We start from the raw sequence: 11,745 nt of genomic DNA, 5'->3' as shown, positions 1-11,745 counted from the left end.
AAGTAAGATTATAATGGTAATTGCTTCGTTAAAATTCCACTAGGAGGATAGTGATAGGGCGTCACCGGGTGACGCCCAAATTGAGTGCCACTCTCTCACAACCATTTTGGGCGTCACAATTTGGGCGTCACCGGCACTATCCCACTCCACTACTAGTGTACTTGTAACACCCTCATACTCCAAGTGCCTTACCAGGACCACTCAGGTATAAGGATGCCACCATCTCGGTTACCCGAGGCATGATAATCATAAGACAATGAAGAAACATACTTAATTAAATAAGTTTAAGTGATTACATTACAAAACCAACTGAAGCAAAATACAACTGTTCTCAAACTATAAACCAATCGAACGGAATGTCCTAACAAACACGGCGGAAGACTAAAGACTCGATATGTGATGACTCCATCCCCTGACTAGATCCCACGCGTATCCAAGATATACCGCAAAGCAATCGCTCACCACCCCGAATGGATCACCACAGTTTTTAAAACATTTAAACGGGGTCAGTACTAATCACACAACTCAATATACATCAACAATAAGATAAACAGACAACTTAACTGTCACACACACACACACACCACCAACCAACTCCCATCATCTCAATATCGACCGTCCCTTTGGACCGACCATGCCGAGTGGGGGACCGCACCGTTCCCACCTAAGCCCCGCTCATCGTACGAGCGATAACCCTGTCCCATTAATGTGCACATCCCCTTCCGTGGCGGGTTCCACGAAGGGCGAAACTAGGGCGTGAAGTCACTCCCGCAAGTGACCCCACTCAGCCGAGAACGCATCTCGAGAGCCATAGACAACCAATCACAATCACAATCATCATATCAAACAACTAACTACAAAGACATCACCAATATCCCATTATGGGACTAATGCGAGTAGGAAATCCTACCCCGGAAAGCAACACAATCATCGACGATCTAGCAAAATTGTCTCAAAACCTCTCCTTTACAAATCCTTCTCCTATCACATAATCACATAATCACATAGTCACAATCTAACCTTAACAAATCATAAAAACCCCCAATCCCAAAATTAGGGTTTAACCAAATCAAAGGAAAGACAATAAAAAGGGTACGCAGATCTTACCCTCGACGCAAGGAATCCAACGATATAAACAACGACAAGAACTGACCGTCTGAACTCCGGGAATTGCTAAGAATGCGATTAGGAAGATGAACTTGGTGCTTTCTCTCTTAAACAGGGTTTTAGGTTTTGTAAAAGTGATTTAAAACAATGACGACGATACTTAAATACCTTAATCGCATAATTAACAAAACCCGAGAAAATTCCCCGTAAAACCGGACACTCGATCGAGTACCCAAGGTACTCGATCGAGTACCTCCCTACTCGATCGAGTGCCCCTGACTACTCGATCGAGTACCCAACAGGTCAGAAACTATTTTATTTCGCAACTTACCCTTACTCGATAGAGTAAGGCCTACTCGATAGAGTACCCAAAGACTTATAAATACGGAGTATTACAGTAATTGACTCGACCAAGACACAACAACTTAGCTAAGGACTCAAGAACTCGACCGAACATAGAACATGAACTCTTAACCCCCATTCTACCAACTATGTTTACTTCCACAACATGACTCACTATATCGTATCTACCACATATATATCTCTCACGACACCAACTCCATACATAATCAACTACCATCCTCTAATGCTGCTAGCTCCATAATATCATCAACTATCAAACCCAATAGTAAGACACTCATAGACATCAAATGGAATGTTACATTCTACCACCCTTAAAAGGAACTTCGTCCTCGAAGTTTACTCAGACTCATAACATCATCCTCCAACTGTCAACACTATATAAAATATTCTCATACTCCGAAGCATCACCCTACTACAAGCACGGCCATGGCCTTTTATAAGTATTATCCACAAAACAAATCCCTCCTTTACGCTACGCTAACACTCTACTTCCCATTATATTACCGCATGCACCACCATGAAAAATGTTACGTCCTCGTAACTCACTAATACTAAATCCTTAGCTATATTTCATTACCCTCTTTACCACTATATGTCAAAGATAACCGTTTATAAACCAAACACTCACTATTCTTATATCCAAGGCTCCCGTACATAAACATTTCTCATTCCTCAACTCATTCGGCATAGCACCTAACCTATACCATAAACTCGTAGCAAGTCGCCATACCCACTCTTCATTATTACTGCCAAACCAACATACCTCGCTATGTAAAGCACTTATCTTCCAGAAGCATAACTCTCGATCCACACTCGTTACGTATACTCACACTAGATCCTCAAGTTCTTTCCTTCATTACCGCAAAACTCATACACAACTTAACATGACACTAATTCCCAATACCCTACACCCACTGTCTCAACAAAAGATTATGAACCACCTGCATCTTTCGGGTCATTACCACACATGTCCTACGACTCACTTGCCATTACCATGTCTACTGAAACCTTAACTAGAACAAGATCATAATTATTGTAACAACCTCTCACAACCGTGTCCCATTAACAGAATGTCACTATACCATGACAACAACGAAAACATATACGACTCTCTTTTTATTAAACTCTACCCTCCTTCTCAAACTGAAACTTGTAAGAAACATTAGCAAACAAAACAATAGTCTATTTGTCCAAACTGAAACTCACAGGAAACAACAACAAATAAAACAACAATCTATGTATGACTGGTATGTATTTTCGAAACTCGAATCATAATCATCCCGCCTACTCCACCACAACCGGTGACGGCATCACAACACCGCCACCAACAGCCACACCGATAGACATCACAACTACATACAATTCCCATAAACACTGACTCAGCATAACTTCTCAGACAAGAAAAACTTACTCAAATCCGCTTTATTAAGTCACCACGCAACATATTATATGGATACACAGATAAGCATCTCATGAACATCATCTCTACCATTTCATGGAATACACATGTGTTATTAATACACATAAAATTATAACTAGCCATGTCAATTACTCAAATTATTACCCCTTTTGGATGTCATTCAATTAAATTACCGTGTCCAACATATATATTACAGAACATTCATAAAACAACTTTATAATTATCACACCATACCACTTCTTGTGAGGTCAGAACCTCACACAAACATTTACACATATCATAGACCCGTAATCACAACCAACTAGTCAATCCTGACCACGTAAGTTACCACTCGATAAAGGTTACCTGTCGCCCGAGTTTAACTCATATGCCCCTCATAACATATTCCCCCATTCGCACAACCATCACTTCCTGCCAAATATAACCATACCTTTACTATTTAACTATTAGCATCCGCCTCATCTAACCACATCTTATACCCTTTCACAATCATACACAACAATCAGGTCCCTACCAAATCAGCCTCTTTAGAATTGCTACCTTTCTAATATACCATCACTCTTAACCACAAGTGATAACACCACAATGCCACCACTGCTCGTATATCAAACCTCTTACACTCATATCAAAATAACATGGTTTTTCTCCTATTTTTGGTTAACATTCCAAATAACGAACAGCAAACCCATCCACAAAATTACCTCAACATTATTCCCAATACTATCTTATTTGTATTGTCATCCAACTCTCCACCAAATATCTTGTATCGTGCCAATACTCCACCAACTTCCTACTCCCTTAATTCCTCGAAACTCATTATCAATCATGTTGTCCTGAAGCTCCTATATAACCTTCAGCTAACATCCTCGTGATACTATCACACATTTCGATGATTCCTTACCTTTATATCACATAACTCCGGTGAACATTTTCCTCAGCTTACTTTTATCCTTCTTTTCTCTTTACACTCAATAATACCAATTTAATAGCTCAACTCCTTATTACTTCTATCTAACCCTTTAGTGCACCAATTACCTTCTCATCGCTCCAAAACTCAAATCCCATTATTTTATATCGATATCATCTCCCTCTTTCTTACCACAAATATTCTCTTATTATGTCATCAATCACCCTTGCCACTAATCCATCCATAGAATCAACGTTCACTGTTCAACAACTGCATCTCCCTTCTTACATCTCTAGAAATCAAAATTCCTTTCATACCGCTAATTGCCCAAGGAAAACCCACAATAGTTTCATCTCTTAAAAAGCCAAATCTCCACCCCGCGACATGTCTCCACAAAGTTCACTATATACCACTCTTCTCAACCCCTTTAAAACGAACTTTCATTATGTATATTCTTAACCCACACGGCTCTTAACTACCTCCCTCCATAATTCTTTACACATCTCAAGTTGTCACTATCCATATCCTTACTCTCAATCCTTTCATTCTCACGTTCCTTAGACTCAAATCATCCATTGCCCACATTCACTTACTTCTATGTTACTCAACACACACTCATATCACTCATCTCATTTCATCTCAGAAAACATGCTCTATGTCTCAATTAAGCCATAACAATCTTCCTTTTCTTTTTCCACTATCTATTACAACCACGTATAACTCATGTCCTCCCACCGAACTCATACTCACCACAGGTGTAACTCACTACACCACAAGATTGGGTAACTTACGCGACAAGACCAACATACATGTAAAACAATGCATAAAGAAGCAAAATAATAACTTTGAATTAAACATAATATGCAACGAAGTCAAAAGATAAGCATATGACCCAAAATAAGGGTCACTAGATCGAGTACAGGCCACTCGATCGAGTAAGGGACTTACTCGATCGAGTAGGTCAAGATCAGAAGCACGTAAAACAAATCACCAGGGCTACTCGATCGAGTAACTAACGTACTCGATCGAGTTCCCCTTACTCGATCGAGTACCAAGGCTACTCGATCGAGTACCCCAATTCTCAAAGACTGTCCAGATTTCGTAAAACAGTCATAACTCACTCATTTCTTGGTCGTTTTGGGCGTGTGACCTATCGTTAGAATCGTAAAAGGACAAGCTATCACCTCAATTGGAATCACATCAAAATCATTTATGAATCTCAAGTTATAACAGTTTAAAGACAACCTCTTTATAATCGAAAAACACAACTACTTGATTTTACTTCCAAACAACTTAAACAACAACCAAGCAAACAAAACCAGTCCAAAACTCATAAAACCAGTATTCATAATCATATGTTACTATTTTCAAAAGCCAAACAACAACATTCATCATGCACATAACTTATCTAACTTGCCAATTATGACTTACTCACATGTTTTTATTCTATCACTTTTCGTAAACCAAAATCACAAATACATGACATCAAGTCCCCTATTCACATGTTACTACCACGATGATTCATCTTTTCCACTAATTCATCCATCATACCACATATTTATCCACCATATTCGTTCAACATATTCACTCAGCACATGTTCAATTCACACTCCCAACCTTCTGTACTTTTACTCAACACGACAACAACAACATGTAGACTTACACATCGCTTTATATATATATATATATAGACAAAACACTTTTCCCTTACATAACTATAACATGCCAAATTACATGTATCAATCATTATATTTTCATGCTTTACAATCCACCAACATATAATTCACGTCATCATTATCAATTCATGCAACATACTACTACATAGATACACACAGCACACAATATGCACATAACGATCCCGACACTTATCCCATGGTGACCGGTTCAAAATTGTAGGGCGAGTTCGCGACTTTAGGACGTCTCCCAAGTCTTTGCATTAGCTCCTACAACCTTTACCCCGGGTTCATTTTAATTGACTCCCTATGTTCATTAAGTTCATTGGTTACATGTTTCAGGATCGTCGCTCTGATACCATTTGTAACACCCCCATACTCCAAGTGCCTTACCAGGACCACTCAGGTATAAGGATGCCACCATCTCGGTTACCCGAGGCATGATAATCATAAGACAATGAAGAAACATACTTAATTAAATAAGTTTAAGTGATTACATTACAAAACCAACTGAAGCAAAATACAACTGTTCTCAAACTATAAACCAACTGAAAGGAACTGTCCTAACAAACACAGCGGAAGACTAAAGACTCTGATATGTGATGACTCAATCCCAGCCTAGATCCCACGCGTATCCAAGATATACCGCAAGCAATCGCTCACCACCCCGAATGGATCACCACAGTTTTAAAACATTTAAACGGGGTCGAGTACTAATCACACAACTCAATATACATCAACAATAAGATAAACAGACAATTTGAATGTCACACACACACACACACCACCAACCAATTCCCATCATCTCAATATCGATCGTCCACTTTGGACCCGCCACGCGATGGGGGACCGGCCGTTCCCACCTAAGCCCCGCTCATCGTACGAGCGATAACCATGTCCCATTAATGTGCACATCCCTTTCCGTGGCGGGTTCCACGAAGGGCGAAACTAGGGCGTGAAGTCACTCCCGCAAGTGACCCCACTCACCGAGAACGCCTCTCGAGAGCCATAGACAACCAATCACAATCACAATCATCATATCAAACAACTAACTACCAAGACATCACCAATATCCCATTATGGGACTAATACTGAGTAGGAAATCCTACCTGGAAAGCAACACAATCATCAGACGATCTAGCAGCTGTCTCAAAACCTCTCCTTTACAAATCCTTCTCCTATCACATAATCACATAATCACATAGTCACAATCTAACCTTAACAAATCATAAAAACCCCCAATCCCAAAATTAGGTTTAACCAAATCAAAGGAAAGACAATAAAAAGGGTACGCAGATCTTACCCTCGACGCAAGGAATCCAACGATATAAACAACGACAAGAACTGACCGTCTGAACTCCGGGAATTGCTAAGAATGCGATTAGGAAGATGAACTTGGTGCTTTCTCTCTTAAACAGGGTTTTAGGTTTTGTAAAAGTGATTTAAAACAATGACGACGATACTTAAATACCTTAATCGCATAATTAACAAAACCCGAGAAAATTCCCCGTAAAACCGGACACTCGATCGAGTACCCAAGGTACTCGATCGAGTACCCAAGGTACTCGATCGAGTACCCCCCCTACTCGATCGAGTGCCCCAGCTACTCGATCGAGTACCCAACAGGTCAGAAACTATTTTATTTCGCAACTTACCCTTACTCGACAGAGTAAGGCCTACTCGATAGAGTACCCAAAGACTTATAAATACGGAGTATTACAGTACTCTCCAAAAGCTCACATCTCAAAATCATTATATATATAAAAGAATTATGTAAAACTGCTGAGGTGGCACAATCTCCTTTGAGAATTAAGGTAATACAACCCTCACATTCAACCTTACAAAATCAGTTTTGTTTGAGCCAATCACGTTTTTGCAATATGGCCACATCAGCACAAAAAAAAAAAAATCAAACCCCATAAATAATCTTTTCATCCCCATTATACACTACCCAAGTCACTGCTTTGAATTACGCAGTACAATTTTCTAGAAAAGCATACTTCACAATTCAAAAAAAAAATAAAAAATAAAAAATAAAAATAAAAGACACTCAAACTTCCACCCACTATCTCACCATCATTATCGAAGTCACAACTCACAATGCATTTACCCATGTATTCCATACCATTTCCCCAAAAAAGAAGCGTGTTTCAGAGGCTATCACAATTTTATCCACCATTCAGTCTCTCACCATTATTATTCCATTATCTGGGCGTATTTACTAAGAAACCCCAATTGACAATACCTTTTATTACTCTTATTACTGTCCTCTACAATCTACATCACCATCTCCAACTTTCAGATTCCCAGATAAAGGTTCTGTTGTGTGTCCATGAGGCGGTCCGTGATTTTCACCTTCGATTTCTCTGTATTATCAAGCAAATGTAAAATCTACCTCCTCCTTTTTTTTTCCTTACTACCCTTTAATATTTGTTAATTTTTTTACTTGCAGGTAGATTTTACATTTTGATCAAACTGTATTGCATGTCTTGAAAATCTTGCAAATTTTGACACAATTTTTTAGTATAAATATTGGGTGATGATTGTTTTTTATTGGTTTTGGTGGTAATGTAATATTTAACATTCATACTGCCAATTATTTTAATTGTTTCTCAATGTTGTTTTGCATTTGATCTTCCGATTAGTATTTTGGGATGTTTAATTTGCTGATTACTTTTGAGTATTGAGGTAGTAGTGGTTGGCAGTTGAGGATATTAGTTGGTGGCAAAACCACATGAAAGAGATCACCAAGTTTGACAAATTATGATCTAGAAAGGTCTATCAAGCAAAGGAAGGAATCGGGTCAAGGACTTTTCTTCGATCTCAATCAGTTGGCGGATAACGATGAAGATAGGTTAGATGGATCCCACAATTCAAGTGATCTCACTATTGAACATGAGGAGGAACACGTGTCCCCTGCACCGAAGGAGCTATTAAATTGTGTGGACGGGGCTATTACATTCAAGGCAGTCGATTTTGCTCCAGTAAAACATAACATTGAGGACTATATCATCAAAGTTTTCGGCCATTTTAGGGGATAACTTCTCAGTACAAATTGAACGTAAAGCCCTTGAGAAGATTTTGAGTGGGATTTGGTTGGGACAATCGACGTTAGAATCATGGGTAGAGAAGGTGTTGGTACCAAGTATCGAGCAACTTAAGATGACACTGCCTATGGTCATTGCTCATTCACCTGACCAGAAACTGAGTATCCGGCTTGAGCTAGATAAGGAAGGTGGGAGTCGGGAATATGGCGATTGGCTACCGAGTAGAATCTCAGTGGTAAGGAATGCATAGTGAGACAATCCTAGTGAGGTTATATTTTGTGTAGAAGCAATGTAAATACACTTGAAAAGTTATCTTTTGGAGGGAGTTTTGGCATTGGTTAAATTGGCATTGGTGTAAATGTTATGGATCGGTCTTCCTTTGGTGGTTAAAAGGCCTTCAAACTTCAAAGTATGAGTATACTTTAAAAGTTCTTCTTGATTGGTGGCAGCAAAAATGAAAATAAGACAAGTTTCAACTTGCTGATCGTTATAGAATACGGCCAAGTTCACAAATCTTCTAATGAGTTATTTTTTGTCAATTAATTTTGGAAATAAGTTTCTAAATTCACTTGAACAAATTTGAGACATATGAGTAGTTGGTCGTATTAATAGTTTTTCCTGCGATTATTCAGTTTCTTAATAATTTTCTTGATTTGTTATTGCAATTACGACATTTGTGGCGCAGATGATATTGAATTCTGATGAGAAGAAATATGGTGGTCAAGGAGCCATCAACACTGACCAATATCTCCAAAGAAGTATTCGAAAGAGGTTTGTATTTTCTGAACTTCGAAAGTGTTCTGATATGAGCTCTTTATTTCCCTACATCTTTATGTCAAGCTCTCCAATTCTTCGTTTCTACTCATCACTGTTTATGTAAATACAGAATCTATGGTCTACATAAGTGCAGAATCTATGGTCTACAGAACTTTATACAACTACCATTGCATAGCCGTACTACTCAGGTTTGTATTAGTTTGTATCCTAATAGGCGCTGAATGTGATTCCCTTGCCATAAAACTGAGTTTTGTTGAGTAAATTTAAAATTGCAGAATGATATCATTTGAAGTGGTGCAGAGTAATGCTAAAAAAATTGTCTAGCATTGTAAACTTTTTACTAGATTTTCAGTTCCTGCAGACTAAGAAAAATAATAATAATGTGGCATTAACATCTTAACTTCATCATACTGCAGGCCTACAAATGAGTGCGGATATACTTAGAATGTGATGCTTACAAACGGGTTAACTCTGATTTTGTACCGCAGTTGAGAGACTCTGGCAACTCTTCTCAAAGCAAGCCATTGTGTACATAATTGTCTTACGCCATTGTGTACATAATTGTCTTACTGTTCATTTATAATTTGGAATTTGGAAAGATAAAAAATTTGTATTATTTCTTATGCAGCTTTGCCGACAACTACAGTATTTTTCCTTCTGCAATAATATTATTTCTTACACTATCATACGACCCCCCCAATCATTAAGATGGAGAGTAAAAGGAAAGAAGGTTTGGAGCTATCATATTTGTACTCATTACGTACTAGCATTAGCGATCGGGCGGTGGATGAGCACAAGCATCTTTTGTATCTAAATATATTAATGAGATTAAAAAAAAAATCAAAGGTGAATTTCAAAAAGGAAAAGTTTGGGGAATTTAAAAAAGTTATAGTACTCCCTCCAATTTATTATTATTTTCGGTCTTCTTTTTTCATACAAGTTTGATTATGTTTCCTTTTTTGGTAAATTTTATTCATTTTTTTATTATTTTCTCTCTTAAAAATCAATAACTCCCACTACTTTATTATTCTTTATTATTTTCTCTCTCCTATAAACTTTACAATTTACGATATTTATCATTACTTTATTCCTCTTTCGTCCCTTTTCTTAATTTTTGTTTCTTTGAAGGGAAAGTTATTAGGAAATTAGACGGAGTATATGATAAATATGATGAGTCAGTGCTAATGTATTTGAAAGATGGAAAAGAAACTCGGCAAAAGTAACAATAACACCAACTAGGGTTTGAAATTAACAATAGTAATATTTATTCTACAATTTTAGTAAGTAAATTTATTTTCCAACAATTTAAAATAACCCCGTAAATTTTCACGGGTGTTACACTAGTAATACTACTATTTTAATATCGTGAACCTCTCTATAGATACTTGCTCTTTTTCGGATGTCGTAACCTCAAGAAAACTCTTTCGATAGAATTTTATAAACATTACTAAGAACACAAATGAAACACAGTATGAACTTACGATGACAAAAATTATTGGGAACATAAACCAAATATAAACTTTAAAAAAAGATTTGATTTTTCGATGAAATATTTTCAAGACCTACCTATATCACACTTGACAGTCATTGGATAGACATATCATAATTTTATATTTCGGAATGGAAAATGAGATGGCGTGTAATACCCGCAATTTTTGTAATCTATTTCTGTAACCGTATTTTATTTTCGATTACGATTTAATTTGTATGACTCGGAATTTACCTGCGAGCCATTTCTTTTCTTCCTTTGAATTCTTGTATATCTCGAATATTTCTTTATTTTCGAGATTTATTATTATTTCTAAGTATTACAGCATCATTCTTTTTGTTCATTTTATTCGTATTCGAACTTTATTCCGAGTTAATTCGTTGGGTTCTGAATTTTTTATTAAACTCTTTTTTATTCTTGTTAATTTCTAATATCATATATTTTATTTTTATGAGATTTAATTTTTATCCTTTAATTTGCGGTTTTGATTAAAAATTTCAGTTAATTTCGTTCTAAGTCGATCTTTGGTCCGATTTCTTTCTTGGACCGACTCGTATTATAACCATTCTTTAAGTGGTCTATTTTAAAAAGTCAACTTTGTCTCCAAAACTGATTTTGGGCGTGTGAAATTGTAGAGATAATAATCTCGTGTTTTGATTTGTTGTGACCATACCTTATTTTTTTAGGCATGTTATCACATAAATAACTCCTTCCTCCTTTATCAAATTGTGAGCATGTTAATTTGAGAAACAATCCTTTGTTTCTAATTGTTTGAGCCGTGGATAATGTGAGTGTATCATTACCTTATTTCATTGTATTCCATACACCATTCACTTATTCACATATTGTTCTTATTCATCTTTTCCTTGCAAAAAAAAAAAAAAAAAAAAAAAAAAAAAAAAAAAAATCAAGCAAAACCTCTCTTTCTCTTCTCTTGGGACGTGTATTCCTAAAGCCCTAAC

At 37.0% G+C, this 11,745-nt stretch overlaps 1 protein-coding gene across 2 annotated transcripts; it reads left to right on the top strand.

Annotated features, from left to right (window-relative positions):
* The first annotated feature begins 7,578 nt into the window (after positions 1 to 7,578).
* Positions 7,579 to 10,113, top strand: LOC141626879 (1,4-alpha-glucan-branching enzyme 3, chloroplastic/amyloplastic-like). Of its 2 annotated transcripts, XR_012536455.1 has the most exons (5): positions 7,583 to 8,752; positions 9,203 to 9,288; positions 9,404 to 9,482; positions 9,711 to 9,781; positions 9,923 to 10,113. XR_012536455.1 is itself a non-coding variant. In XM_074440473.1 (4 exons), exons 1-4 carry the CDS (start codon positions 8,633 to 8,635, stop codon positions 9,720 to 9,722), a joined length of 297 nt encoding a protein of 98 aa, XP_074296574.1. In that variant the 5' UTR covers positions 7,579 to 8,632; the 3' UTR covers positions 9,723 to 9,917. The 2 variants fall into 2 exon arrangements, 1 of the variants encoding a protein (XP_074296574.1); XM_074440473.1 differs by lacking the exon at positions 9,923 to 10,113 and having other exon boundaries at positions 7,579 to 8,752; positions 9,711 to 9,917.
* Positions 10,114 to 11,745: the final 1,632 nt, after the last annotated feature.

Source organism: Silene latifolia, chromosome Y, assembly GCF_048544455.1.
Source record: "Silene latifolia isolate original U9 population chromosome Y, ASM4854445v1, whole genome shotgun sequence".
Taxonomy (NCBI): Eukaryota; Viridiplantae; Streptophyta; class Magnoliopsida; order Caryophyllales; family Caryophyllaceae; genus Silene; species Silene latifolia.
The sequence above is the reverse complement of the archived record's forward strand: the minus strand, read 5'-3'. Positions and strand labels throughout refer to the sequence as shown.